Source organism: Schistocerca nitens, chromosome 1 (assembly GCF_023898315.1).
Source record: "Schistocerca nitens isolate TAMUIC-IGC-003100 chromosome 1, iqSchNite1.1, whole genome shotgun sequence".
In the NCBI taxonomy this organism is placed as follows: Eukaryota; Metazoa; Arthropoda; class Insecta; order Orthoptera; family Acrididae; genus Schistocerca; species Schistocerca nitens.
The window spans coordinates 1,125,066,533-1,125,081,700 of record NC_064614.1 but is presented as its reverse complement, the minus strand read 5'-3'; the positions used below and the strand labels follow the sequence as shown (position 1 = coordinate 1,125,081,700).

The 15,168-nt window shown below is 47.4% G+C and overlaps 1 protein-coding gene across 1 annotated transcript in view; it reads left to right on the top strand.

The window, feature by feature from the left end:
• Positions 1-15,168, top strand: part of LOC126199286 (protein KIAA0100) — a 340,503-nt gene that overhangs the window by 198,748 nt on the left and 126,587 nt on the right. The window contains exons 23-24 of the mRNA XM_049936105.1: positions 4,006-4,226; positions 4,810-4,952. Of these exons, the coding sequence (XP_049792062.1) occupies positions 4,006-4,226; positions 4,810-4,952 (364 nt within the window). The remainder of the gene's footprint in view (positions 1-4,005; positions 4,227-4,809; positions 4,953-15,168) is intronic.

Below are 15,168 nucleotides of genomic sequence, written 5' to 3'. Positions count from 1 at the left end.
AAGGGGGAAAGACAGGTGGGTGCGTTGGTAGAGAGCAGTATACGATGAGGTTGAGGATATGTGAATTGGGAGGTGGTGAGGACAGACAGGCCAGAAACTATTGGGTGGAGGGTGCGAGGACAAGAGGTTGCTGTAGGTTGAAGGCAAAATTATTTCGGGAGTAGTGAATGTGTTGTAAAGACAACTCACATCTGCACAGTTTACAAAAGGCAATGGTGGAAAGGGAGGACCCAGATGGCCTGCATTGCGAAGCAGCCATTGAAATCAAGTGTGTTGTGTTCAGTTGAGGGTTGTGCCACAGGGTGGTCCACTTTCGTCATGGTCACAGTTTGGCGATGGCCATCCATGCTAGTGGACAGCTGGTTGGTAGTCATATCAATGTAAAAAGCTATGCATTGATTGCAGCAGAGCTAGTATATGATATAAATGGCCACTGATGGGGTAGGATACGCATGTAAAAAAGGACTGGAATAGGAAGTGCTGAATAGGTGGATTGAGCAGTTTTTGCACCTGGGTGTTCCATAGGAATATGATGCCTGTGGCAAGGGTTTGAGATTGGAAGTGACACAGGAATGGACTAAGATATTGAGGAGGTTGGGTAGGTGATGCAACACCACTTTAGGAGAGGTGAGAAGGATCTTCGGTAGGATCTCCCTCATTTCTGAAACTGGTGATAGATAATCAAATCCCTGACAAAGGTGGTATTGGCTGACAAAGAGTGTGCTCCTTTGGTGGTGGTGGTGGTGGTGGTGGTGGTGGTGGTGGTGGTTAGTGTTTAACGTCCCGTCGACAACGAGGTCATTAGAGATGGAGCGCAAGCTCGGGTTGGGGAAGGATTGGGAAGGAAATCGGCCGTGCCCTTTCAAAGGAACCATCCCGGCATTTGCCTGAAACGATTTAGGGAAATCACGGAAAACCTAAATCAGGATGGCCGGAGATGGGATTGAACCGTCGTCCTCCCGAATGCGATTCCAGTGTGCTAACCACTGCACCACCTCGCTCGGTGTGCTCCTTTGTACATGGTTTTTGGGAGTGGTGGGAGGATTGTGTGTGTGTGTGTGTGTGTGTGTGTGTGTGTGTGTGTGTGTGTGAAAGGGGGGGAATATAGCATGGGAAATCTGTTTAAGAACAAGGTCTGAATAATAGTGCCTGTCTGTGAAGGCCTTTGTGAGACCTTCAGCATAATATGAAAGTGAGTTCTTGGCACTGCAAATACACTGTCCCCAGGTGGCCAGGCTGTATGGGAGGGTGACAGCATGGAAGGGGTGACAGATGTTGAAATGGAGGTACTGTTGGTGGTTGGTGGGTTTAATTTGGACAGAGGGGAGGAAGTCAATGTCTAGGAAGGTAGCACAATGGGTTGAGGAGGATTAGGTGAATCGGGTGAGAGAGAAGGTGTTTGGTCCTGAAGGAATGAAGATAGTGCGTCTTGCCCCTGAGCTGGGATCATAAATATCATCATCAATTATCATGAACCAGGGTGGGGGTATGGAGACCCTAGGAAGGTTTTTCTCTATGTGGTCCATAAACAGTTTGGTATAGGAGAGTGAATTTGTTTGTGTACCTTCCCTAGAAAGGAGTAGTCATGGTGTGTTAACATAAAGTTAGTAAGGTGTATAATGGATGAGGGAATTAATAGGGATCCAGGAAATAAAGGGGTGGGAGTGGTGGAGTCACTGGAGGTAAGTAATTGGTGTCTGTGATGTGGGAGCCGGCCGCGGTGGTCTCGCGGTTCTAGGCGCGCAGTCCGGAACCGTGCGACTGCTACGGTCGCAGGTTCGAATCCTGCCTCGGGCATGGGTGTGTGTGATGTCCTTAGGTTAGTTAGGTTTAAGTAGTTCTAAGTTCTAGGGGACTTATGACCACAGCAGTTGAGTCCCATAGTGCTCAGAGCCATTTTTGTGATGTGGGAGGCTAGATTTTGGTAGCTGGCTGGAAGTGTTGCTCAACAATCGCCAAAAGTTTTTCAGTGGGGCACAATAACCAACTACAATGGGTTGTCCAGGATTTTAGGGTTTGAGCATTTTGGCTAGCATGTAGGAAATGGGTGTGTAAATTGTCATAAGGATGAGGAGGTGAATGGATTCAGCGCAGAGGTTCTGGGAAGCATCTAAAGCTTTAAACAGAGATCGGAGGTTATGTCGCACGTCTGGTATAGGACCACTCCGGCAGAGTTTATATGCGGAGAAGTCAAAACAATTTGCAGATGCTTTCCACCCTATAGTCACTGCAGCTCATCATGACTGTGGTGGAACTTTTGTCTGCAGATGAGGATCTGTTTCAGGCTATCTATGGCTGTCTTTTATTCTACAGGGAGGTTGGATTTCTGAGGAAGGAATCTGGGGAAGGATGGTGAGGGCAAGTTGGAGGTAAAGAATTCTTGGAAGGTGACTAGAGAATGGTTAGATGGGGGAGGGGGAGGATCGCAGTTTGGTGGTGTGAATCGGGAAAGGGAGGTTTCAGTGTTGGGATTAGGGATTAGTGGGATTAGGTTGGCTTTTGAGGGAGGTGTTTCCACTGCAGAACTGGGAGAAGAAGGGTAGATCTCTGGCAAGTCCAACATGGTTAAATTTGGGTGTAGGGCTGAACGTGAGGTCTTTGGATAGGACTGAAGTTTCTGTGGGGTTGAGGAGTTTGGTGGAAAAGCTAAGAATAGTGTAATGGCTCTGGGTTTAGTGGTGTGTTGGTAGAATGTTTTGGGGAATGTTGCAAGTTGAAAAGATCAGCTAGGCAGGATCCAGGTGACGTGAGTGGTTGACAAGGAGAAACACTCTGGGTGGGATAGAGGTTGGGTAGTGGAATGCCAAAGTGGCAGTGGGATATCGTCAGGTTGGGTAACTTAAGGCTGTATTGTGTGGAATGCTCTTTCAGATGCTGGAAGGCAAGGGATTCAATTTCACAGATGTGATGTATGAAGTAAGGACTGCACAGTAACAATATCTCACAGAGTGAGCAAGGGGTTTCTGGGATGCCTGAGCCATGGAGATATATTTCTGCAGTACCTGGTTTGTGAGGGCCATGGACTGGCAGAATCTGAAAAGGCGACGGTCATTGTGAGACGTGTGTTTGGAGGGGGGGATACAGAGAAAGGAATATTTGTGGTTAGTCTGTATTGGGAGGGTGAGAGTGTGGGGGCTGCTCTGTGGTTTAGGCAGCATTTTAGGAGCAGAATATTTGACTGGGTTCTAGCCATTGAAAGAGATACTTTACTGAACTGGCGCAGAAAGGTGTGTTAGGGTCCATTGTGGCACAGATGGCTTTGGGGAAATGACATAGGAAATGGGCAAATGAAAGTGTTCAATGGTTGTGAGGGAGATGGATAGCAGAAAAAGTCCCTTAGAAGTACACAGACTTGCAAAAATATGCACAAATACACAAAAATTTGCACAAATACACACAAATATGCAAAAATATATCTAAAAACAAAGATGATGTGACTTACCATACGAAAGCGCTGGCAGGTCGATAGATACACAAACAAACACATACATACACACAAAATTCAAGCTTCCGCAACCAATGGTTGCTTCGTCAGGAAAGAGGGAAGGAGAGGGAAAGATGAAAGGATGTGGGTTTTAAGGGAGAGAGTAAGGAGTCATTCCAATCCCGGGAGCGGAAAGACTTATCTTAAGGGGAAAAAAAAGGACAGGTTTACACTCGCGCGCACACACACACACACACACACACATCCTACACAGTGGTGTATGTGTGGATGGAATTATTGGAGTCTAAATGAATTGCAATAATAATTGTACTGAAACCTGACCAGATTCTACAATGAAAGAAGTGCATAAACTTGGAGCAGTAAAACATATAAACAGCCCTTTTCATCTAGATTAAATGAGATCTGCCTTTGAAAGTTTCATATTGGTTCTACTTCCTTTTTGGGATGTAAATATTAGCAGCTTTTAATACCCATATTGATTATGAGTAATTTTAAGCACAAAAATCCACTGCAGTATTTTTATTGTACCTTGGACTCCGTGTAAATGTTTTGTGTTACAGGTGGTTTGAAAATCTGAAGTTAATTCTGTCAGGAGTTACAAGACCTACAAGACGAGGAGCAGTGTTTAAGAACTTGAGGCCAAGAAAAATTCCCCTGAGTCGTCATTATCGAAAAGTCCATCTTCTTCTTGGACTTCACAAGTTCCAAGTTTCATACTGGATGTCATTTGCCATGCAGAGAGGTTTCGAGCTATTAGGAGGCCGCATAGCTTCAAGTTCAGGTGTGCATTTTTATGACTTGTTTCACTGTGGGAAGCAGCCTCGTCATAATTAGTATCAGCAAATGGAACGTACGAAACAATGTATGTGTAAAAAAGCATCCATTTAATTTTGCGCATTGTCCTGTTATGTGTTGCAGTTAGTTAACATCTTATTATATAAGTCCAAAGACACGAACTATATTGTGAAATATGAAGGGAGAAAGTATTGGTAAGTCCCCGAACAATTCTCCCACAAAAGTGCCTATACTGTCTTTGGCAGCACTAAGCTTCCAAACTGTACTGTAATTGTGAGGAGGTTAACACATTTGGAGTTAAACAAAAATATGATAAATTAATTTGATGTAAGAAAAAAGCTACACATACACACTCTTGATCCATAGCAAAAGACACTGTTATTTGCCCTTGTTTTGCATCTCCAGATGGAAGTATTCAGTTCAAAACCAATGAATTAATAGCTCATTACTTTATCTCTGAAATAAAATGCTCCACTACAGTTGTACTGGACGCAAGTCTTTTTTTCACTGGCACGTAGGGAAATGTGATTTGAAATAAACCTTTAAAAATTATTTCTTGCCAATTACAGAACACATACTAAACCTTGTACCAATAGATGATGGATTGAAACATCGGCCAAGAGCAGAATGGTCCATTATGTACATGAATTGTGAGGTTAATGATGCAGAAATATGGCTGAAGAGTGCACTGCAGTCAGAACCAGGGAAAGAGGTAAGAATAAAGAATTTCTGCCGTTACATTGTCAACTACTATGTTATAATGATCTCTCAAAATCATACTGTTATAATGTTTGGATCCAGCTTTCCTGTCATCACCATCATTATAATGATCATCATCAATAATCTTGTACAGCCCTAGGCTGGGTCTATTTGCAACATAAGCCTTGCCACCTTGTCCTGTTTCCCCACCATCTTACTGTGCTAACTCTTGTCTAGTCCTTGCCTCTTTTTTCCAACATACTCCTCCATGCCTTTCAGTCGTCCATCCCTTTGCCTTCGTCTTGGTCATTTCCTTCACTTCTCCATTTGATGTACTTTCTTGGGAACCTCTTGTTTTCCTCTCTTTAAGTTCCCATATCATCTTAGCATTGATGTTTCTATTTTGCTCTGCAAGGCTTCCTCTTTCAATATTTCCATTATCTTTTCATTCCTTGTCCAGCCTCTCCATGTTACTCCTATCCTACTATTGAGGAATTTCATTTCATCTGCCTGTAATCTGCTTACATGTCCTTTCTTCATTACCCATGTTTCGGATGCATAAATCAGTACTGTGATGTAGTAACTTCTACATATTACTTCTTTATTTTTTTGTGATGTCCTTGTCACAAACCAAGCTCCTAAAACTTCATAGAAATACTTCTGCCTGTTTAACATGTTCACTGATCTCTCTCACATTTCTTCCATTTTCCTCTATCATGTTTTCCAAGTACTTGACACTTTCCACCTTCTTCAACTGTTCAGCTCCAATCCTTATTCAACTAGTTGATCTATCTTTCTTTCTACTTGTAAATAGTATCTCACATGTGTGTACATCAAAATTCATTCCATAGTGTCCCACAGTTTCTTCCCAAGCATCAAGCTGTTACTAAATGTCATCCTCACTATTTCCCCAGATCATCAAGTCATCCACAAACACCATTGCTTTAATCTTGTTTTTTTTTTTCTGCCATCTTACCGTATTTACTCGAATCTAAGCCGCACTCGAATCTAAGCCGCACCTGAAAAATGAGACTCGAAATAAAGGGAAAAAAAATCTCCCGAATCTAAGCCGCACCTGAAATTTGAGACTCGAAATTAAAGGGGAGAGAAAAGTTTTAGGCCGCACCTCCAAATCGAAACAAAGTTGGTCCATTGTAATATGAGACATAATTTAGGTCGAATGTATGACGATACAACCACAGTAGTTTGGTTCGAGTCGTAATCTTAGCAGTTAAGCTTTACCAGGTAGCCATTGCTACGCACCAGGCGCTCCGTCCGTATTTATACGGGCACCCTTCCTTTTTCACGTGCTTCGTCTGGTTTGAATCGATTGCTTATTTTGCTTTGATCTGATAAGTGCCGTTTTCTTTGTTATAGGTGTTTACGTCACCCTCAGCTGAAAATGCATTACTGTACTGTGTCATGCATTGTTTGTCGCATTCTGATAGTGCGTGTTTACGACCTGTCGCCGCTCGCGGGATGGCTTGCTTTTGTGCGCGCTGCCGCCGCTTACAATTAAAAAAAAAAAAAAAAGAGAGAGAGAGAGAGAGGAATCGTCTCGTTAGTGAAACAATGGCAAGAGACTGTTATTTGTTGTTACTTACACTACTGCTTTCTTTGATAATGATCAACAAGAACCAAATAATAGACTACGTATGATAGAACATGTTCTGAACAAGAGTTAGGCGGAAATTTTTCTGCGTTTGAAAATCTTTGCGGCCGCTTCTTTAGTACATCAAATTCTGCACAGAAATTTGAGTCATCTTAGATTTAAAAATCTAGTCAGTTGCCGTGCTTCATTTCTGACTGTATCACTATTAGGCATAAGAATAATACAAATATAATCATGACACGATACGTATATTCTTCCGCATTTGCTGTTGTCTCACTCTAGTTTCGTAGTTTATTAGGCAGACAGGATTTAAATGAGATAGCAGCAAACACGAAAAAATACAGGGCAAAATGTTTACATTCATATTATTCTTATGGTGAAGAGAATACTGCATGTGATTCACATTTCATCAGGTTCCTATTAGCAACCATCTCTTCTCACAGGTAGGAAAAAATTCAGAACGTAGAGTTGGCCATATTGGCAAACATCCCAAACAGTCTTGCCAGTCGGATTTTCGTAGTACATTGAAATTCTGCTACATTCGAAGATGAAAAATACGGAATTTGTATTTACTTCGTTGGATAATGTATGAAAATGCAGTGGTAGAAACTCGGGGCGAAGAAAAAAAGCTCGTCTTCCACTTTTTTGTTTGTTAAAATTTATTAACTGACGCAGAGGTTTTGGCGCCAGTATTATTTGTGCCTACAAAGCATGCCTGTGTAGCGCTACATATATTCAACACCAGAAGTTAGTTGTGGCGGCACCTACTAACATTTTTCAGAACTTCCGCTTGCTTTATACTCGATTCTAAGCTGCAGGCGGTTTATTGGATTACAAAAACCGGCAAAAAAGTGCGGCTTAGATTCGAGTAAATACGGTAATTGGTATCTCATCCAAGACCAAAATGAAGAGGAGAGATGACAATGCACTGCCCTGTTACACACCAGTTTTTTTCTGTAACCAATCCGTCCTTTCATTTCCCACTTTTACACACCTCAGGCTTCCACTGTACATCTGCCCCACTCCTTTTGTTGACTCTTTTTCCACTCTCTTCTTTTTTACTGCTTCCTAGACCTTTCTTCTACAGACACTATCAAATACCTTTTCTGTATTGAGAAAGGCCATCGTAAGGTCTTCCCCTAATTCATAATGGTGCTCCTGTAGCTCCTCACTGCGTATATGAGATCAACAGTTGATCTTGGAGGTCTGAAGCCATGCTATTCCCCTCTCAATTTGTTATCAATCCTTGTTCAGATTCTGCTCTCCCAGGATCTTTTGATATACATTGGCACAGTGTGGTATCAGTGGGACATTTCTACAATCCTCCCTACTCCCTTTCATGAATATAGGGACAATTAGTGCCCTCTTCAAAAGCTTTTGGAATGTCCTTCTCATTCCACACCACTTCATCACAAGATGTAGCTGCTGTTTCCCAACCTCACCTCTGCTTTTACCATTTTGACTCTTACTTTGTCCACACCTGTTGCTGTTCATCCTGTCCAGGCTGATTTCCATTTCTTTTCATGTCAGCCCCCACCCCCTGCTGCCCTCCACTAGAGTTTACTTCTGCCTGCTTTAGTCTATTGTCCTCATCTCGAAGACCATACAGATATAGCAAGTGCTCAAAGTACTCCTTCCACATTGTCACCATTGTCTCTTTGTTATTAATCTCTTTCCCACTTTTATCTATCATTATTGCACCCTTCCTCAACACTCTCCTCTTACTTTTGACCATTCCAAATAGTACTTCTTACTCTCTGCTATCTTCCTCCATCATCTTTGTCCATTCTTCTATCCACTTTCTGCTCTCCTCAGCCACTGTCTTATGTGCTTCATTCTTTTTCGTGTATTCCTTTCTCGCTAATTCGGTCCTTTCTTGGAACCACAGTCTGGAGGTCTTCTTCTTCCTTTCCACTACCTCCTTGACTCTTTCATTCCACCATGGTGTCTCCTTCCACCGTTTTCTGCCACTTGTCCTTCTCCATACGGCTACTGTATCAGTTTTCTTGTATTCCTGTAAATTGTTTCTTGTTGTTATCATTAACTGAATGACAGAGTCAGCCAGCCATTTGTACATCTTAGTTCTTAGCTCCATAATGAACTGCAAACAGTATGAAAAAAGACAAGGTTTACATTAAAAGAGAGGAGGAGGATCAAGTTCTATACTATATTAACATTATCATTGACAGAAATCATGTTTGCAGATGTTGTAGCATCAACATTATGAGGAACTGCACACAATGTTCACCTGAGCTCAATGCCCTGGATTTCTTCCTCTGGGGAGGAGCATGTTTATGTGCAGCACTCGATTACAATAATGACGAGAAGTGGACTGGGAAAGAGTGAGAAAACAGGGAAATGAAGATGGCGGCAAGAGGATGTGGATACAAAATGAGTGGAGTTGGGATCTTTGAACAGCATGGAGGTGGGTTTGTGACAGGGGTCAGCAAATACTGAAGCCAGGAAGATTGTGCGAGAACAAATCCCATGTACATAGTTCAGAAGAGCTAGTAATGAGAGGAAGGATCCTGACGACACTGATTATGAAGCAGCCATTGATATCTAGCATGTTGTGCTCAGCAGCCTGTTCCACCATTGAGTGCTTAACTCTGCCCTTGGCCACTGTTTGGCAGTGATCATTCATTTGGGTGTACAAGTCATTGGTGGTCGTGCTTGTTGAGGATGCTTTTCATAAATTGCATCAGACTTGGTATATGGCATGGCTGCTTTCACATGTGACCCTGCTTCTGGTATGGTAGGATAAGCCTGTGATAGGAGTTGAGTAGAATGTTGGTTGGGTGAATTGGACATATCGTGCACCTGGATCTTCCATTGGTATATGACCCATGTGGCAATGAGTTGGGAGTGTGCATGGCGTATGGATGACCAGGATATTGTGTAGTTTGGAGAGTGATTGAATACCATGAAAGGAGGAGTTGGAAGGACAGGGTAACATATTTCTCATTTATAGACACAATGGTCCATAGCGTTGGTGAATCCCCCCTGCGGGTTCGGGGGTTAGAATAGGCCCGCGGTATTCCTGCCTGTCGTAAGAGGCGACTAAAAGGAGTTTCAACCATTTCGGCCTTCCATGTGATGGTCCCCCTTGGGGTTATACCTCCATTTTTCAAAATTCTACAGAAGTACGAGCCTTTTGGGGAAGGACGCCTTACGTGGTGTACCACTGGTCCTCAGTGCACTAAGACCTTGGCACTCAGCATTGTACCGGCGTTGTAACCATACCCATTATTCCTCAAATTGGGCCTAAACGCCTGATGGGTTGTACACGTTACGCCCATAGTGCGTCCCCATCTGCACCTACGATCATGATGGACTTTCCATGGCACCAGAAATCCAGCACGGTAGCCAGCCCGTTGTGGTGGGGTCGTCATGTACCCTCTAGGTTGTAGCCCCCTGACCACACAGGGATCGTACTGCCGTTACCTGAGCTGCACCCTCCCCACGTCGGCCAAGGAGTAGATGGCCGTCTCCTTGGGGCATCAGGACTCCCGGCAACGGTCATCCTGCCAGGTGGCCCTTGCTGAGGCTGGGTGGCGTCCGTGGGGAGAGCCCCTGGTCGGAGTGGGTGGTATCGGGGCGGATGTTTCGCAGATGAAACGTCAACACGTATCAGGTCGCTCTGCAGCCGAGTCTTTCAAAAGGAAAGGTATTGTTTCTAGTTCTGGTTCTCCTGCCCTTTCCCCCTTGGCCACTCCCTGGGAGGAGGGACAGGCCCGCCGGCTTGGGGCGAAGTACTTCCCCCGCTATTTGGTCTGTTCTCGAACCGATGGGGGGACGTTTGCCACCTCCAAGCCCATGTTCTTTGTTCAGCAATTTGAGGACATCTTCGGGGAAATCGAGGCTCTCAGTAAGATGCGTTCGGGGTCCGTTCTTATAAAGACCACCTCCGCCACACAGTCAGCGGCGCTCCAGGCGTGCGACCACCTAGGGGACATCCCAGTGTCCATTGTCCCGCATCTGGCACTAAATAGGACGCAGGGGGTTATTTTTCATCGGGACCTCCTGCTGCAATCTGATGAGGAGCTCAGGGCCAACCTGGAGCACCAAGGCGTGCATTTCGTCCGGCGAGTCCAGCACGGCCCCGAAGACCGTCGCATTGACACCGGGGCCTTTATCCTCGCCTTCGAGGGTGACGTTCTCCCAGAGAAGGTAAAGGTGATGTGCTACTGGTGCGACGTGCGACCTTACGTCCAGCCTCCTATGCGCTGTTTTCGGTGTTTGCGCTTTGGGCACATGTCGTCACGGTGTGAGGCTGAGCCCCTTTGTGACGATTGTGGGCGTCCTCTTCGTGAGGAACATACATGCACCCCACCAGCTCGGTGCGTTAATTGTCCTGGCATCCACTCGCCTAGATCCTCAGACTGCCCCGCATATCAGAAGGAGAAGAAGATACAAGAACTCAAAACTTTGGATCGTCTCTCTTATTCTGAGGCCAGGAAGAAGTATGACCGCCTCCATCCTGTGCCGTTGACCACTTCGTTTGCCTCAGTTGTGTCCACTCCTTCCGCGGTATCCTCACCCCTATCCTGTCCCCCCTCCGCCTCCTCCCCCCATCCGGGGTCTCTGCCTCCGCCTCCCAAATCCCTCCCTTCCAAATCCTCCTCCCCCGTGGCCCCAGCCCCCTCTGCCCCAGGGGCCACCCTTCCTCCTCCTCCTCCCCCCCCCCCCCCCGCCGCCTGAGAAGCGATCATCTTCTCAGGCGTCCATCGGGGAAACGTTCCGGACCCCAGCTTCCGAGGTCCAGTGTTCCAAAATGGACCCCGCGCGTGAGGACCTTCTTCGAGTCCAGCCCACCATCCCTGCACCTTCTCGGACTTCCAAGAAGGCCTCCAAGAAGAAGTCTCTATCCCCCTCTCCACCCCAGCGCGTTTCGTCTGACGCTCCATCTGTGAGTCGCTGCTCCCGGCCGTCCTCAGTTTCGCCGGGACGCTCTGCTGCCAGGCGCTTAGATGGCCTCTCGTCGGCAAATGATGCTGCCCCTCCTACACAACCAGGGACAGCGGCCGCAGCTGGCGATGACTCGATGGACCAGGATCCGCCTCCCGCCGGTTGTAGCGTTGTTCCCTCGAAACTTGGCCCTCCGCGGCCGTCGAGGTGACCAGCTCTTCCCCCGTCTCGTTCCCCCTCTTTTTTGACTAGCGATGGCCTTGTTACATTGGAACATAAGAGGTATTCGATCTAATCGGGAGGAATTGCAACTGCTCCTCCGCCTGCACTGTCTGCTCGTCCTTGGTCTCCAGGAAACCAAGTTGCGCCCGACTGACCGTATTGCCTTTACCCACTATACCTCGGAGCGGTATGACCTCACCCCTGTGGACGGTATCCCAGCTCATGGTGGGGTCATGTTGCTCGTTCGGGACGATGTCTATTACCATCCCATCCCATTGACCACCCCACTCCAAGCAATAGCTGTCTGTATTACTCTTTCTGCTTTTACATTTTCAGTTTGTACCATCTACTCTCCATCGTCATCTGCTGTTAGTCGGGCTGACATGATGCACCTGATCGTTCAGCTTCCCCCGCCGTTTCTATTGTTTGGCGACTTCAATGCCCATCATCCCCTTTGGGGCTCTCCTGCATCCTGTCAAAGAGGCTCACTCTTGGCGGATGTCTTCAACCATCTCAATCTTGTCTACCTCAATACTGGCGCCCCGACTTTCCTCTCGGACTCTACTCATACCTACTCTCACTTGGACCTCTCGATCTGTTCTACCACTCTTGCCCGTCGGTTCGAGTGGTATGTCCTTTCTGACACCTATTCGAGCGACCACTTCCCCTATGTCGTTCGTCTCCTGCACCACACCCCATCCCCACGTCCTTCGCGCTGGAACATACCGAAAGCTGACTGGGGACTTTACTCCTCCCTGGCGACCTTTCCGGACCACGATTTTCTCAGTTGTGACAGTCAGGTCGAATACCTCACGGCTGTTATCATCAATGCTGCCGAACGTTCCATTCCTCGTACTACCTCTTCTTCACGTCGCATTTCCGTCCCCTGGTGGAACGAGGCTTGTAGAGACGCTATCCGTGCTCGACGACGTGCTTTACGCACCTTTCGCCGCCATCCTACGTTGGCGAATTGTATTGGATACAAACGACTCTGAGCGCAATGCCGTAGAGTCATCAAAGACAGCAAAAAAGCTTGTTGGGCCTCTTTCACCAGCTCCTTTAACAGTTTTACTCCCTCTTCTGTCGTATGGGGTGGTCTGCGCCGGCTGTCGGGCATTAAGGCCCACTCCTCGGTACCTGGCCTGACTTCAGGTAATGAGGTCCTCGTTGATCCTGTGGCTGTCTCCAACGCCTTCGGCCGGTTTTTCGTGGAGGTTTCCAGCTCCGCTCATTACCACCCTGCCTTCCTTCCCAGGAAAGAGGCAGAAGAGGCTCGGCGACCTTCCTTCCACTCGCTGAATCTGGAAACTTATAATGCCCCCTTTACTATGCGGGAACTCGAACGTGCGCTTGCACTGTCCCGGTCCTCTGCTCCGGGGCCAGATGCCATTCACGTTCAGATGCTGGCACACATTTCTCCGGCGGGCAAAAGCTTCCTTCTTCGTACCTACAATCGCGTCTGGACCGAAGGTCAGGTCCCCATGCGTTGGCGTGACGCCGTCGTTGTTCCTATACCCAAACCCGGGAAGGATAGACACCTTCCTTCTAGTTACCGCCCCATTTCTCTTACAAGCTGTGTCTGTAAGGTGATGGAGCGCATGGTTGATGCTCGGTTAGTTTGGATTCTTGAATCTCGACGGCTACTTACCAATGTCCAATGCGGTTTTCGTCGCCGCCGCTCCGCTGTTGACCACCTTGTGACCTTGTCGACATTCATCATGAACAACTTTTTGCGAAGGCGCCAAACGGTAGCCGTGTTCTTCGATTTGGAGAAGGCTTATGATACCTGTTGGAGAGGAGGTATCCTCCGCACTATGCACAGGTGGGGCCTACGCGGTCGCCTGCCCCTTTTTATTGATTCCTTTTAACGGATCGAAAGTTTAGGGTACGTGTGGGTTCCGTATTGTCCGACGTCTTCCTCCAGGAGAACGGAGTGCCTCAGGGCTCCGTCTTGACCGTAGCCCTTTTTGCCATCGCGATCAATCCAATTATGGATTGCATTCCACCTAATGTCTCCGGCTCTCTCTTTGTCGATGACTTCGCGATCTACTGCAGTGCCCAGAGAACATGCCTCCTGGAGAGCTGCCTTCAGCGTTGTCTAGACAGCCTATACTCGTGGAGCGTGGCAAATGGCTTCCGGTTCTCTGAAGAGAAGACGGTTTGTATCAACTTTTGGCGATATAAAGCGTTCCTTCCGCCATCCTTACATCTCGGTCCCGTTGTTCTCCCATTCGTAGAAACAACTAAGTTTCTAGGGCTCACGTTGGACAGGAAACTGTGTTGGTCTCCGCATGTCTCTTATTTGGCAGCCCGTTGTACACGTTCCCTTAATGTCCTCAGAGTTCTTAGTGGTTCATCTTGGGGAGCGGATTGCACTGTCCTGCTTCGCTTGTATCGGTCCATAGTCCGATCGAAGCTGGATTATGGGAGCTTCGTCTACTCGTCTGCTTGGCCATCCCTCTTACGCCATCTCAACTCCATCCACCATCGGGGGTTACGTCTTGCGACCAGAGCCTTCTACACTAGTCCTGTCGAGAGTCTTTATGCTGAAGCTGCCGAATTACCATTGACCTACCGGCATGACGTACTGCTGTGTCGGTATGCCTGCCAGCTGTTGTCTATGCCCGACCACCCCTCTTACGAGTCCTTCTTCGCCGATTCTCTCGACCGTCAGTACGGGTTTTATGTGTCGGCCCTGCTGGCCCCCGGAGTCCGCTTCCGTCGCCTGCTTCGACAATTGGATTTTGCCCTCCCTACCACCTTCAGAGAGGGTGAGAGCCCGACACCACCTTGGCTCCAGGCTCCGGTTCATATTTATCTCGACCTCAGCTCACTCCCGAAGGAGGGTACTCCGGCTGCAGTGTATTGCTCACAGTTTGTCGAACTTCGTGCTTGACTTGCCGGTCACACCTTTATTTACACCGATGGCTCCAAAACTGACGATGGTGTCGGCTGTGCCTTTGTCGTCGGGGCCGCCACATTTAAATACCGGCTCCTCGACCAATGTTCCAGCTTTATGGCCGAGCTTTTTGCTCTCCATCAGGCCGTTCAGTATGCCCGCCGCCACCGCCATTCATCGTATGTACTCTGCTCTGACTCACTCACTGCTCTTCAGAGCCTTGGAGCTCCCTATCTGGTCCATCCCTTGGCTCAACGGATACAGCAGTCCCTCCATTATTTCGCTGATAATGGTTCTCCTGTCAGCTTTCTGTGGGTTCCCGGACATGTAGGAGTGCCTGGGAATGAGGCTGCGGATGCTGCAGCCAAGGCTGCAGTCCTCCTGCCTCGGCCAGCCTCCCATTGTGTCCCGTCATCTGACGTTCGTGGGGATGTTTGTAAGAGGCTTGTGTCGTTGTGGTGGGATGCTTGGTCATCCCTCCAAGGAAACAAGCTCCGGGCAGTAAAACCGCTCCCAACTGCTTGGACAACCTCCTCCCGACCATCTCGGCGAGAGGAGATCCTTCTGACCAGGTTGCGGATTGGGCAT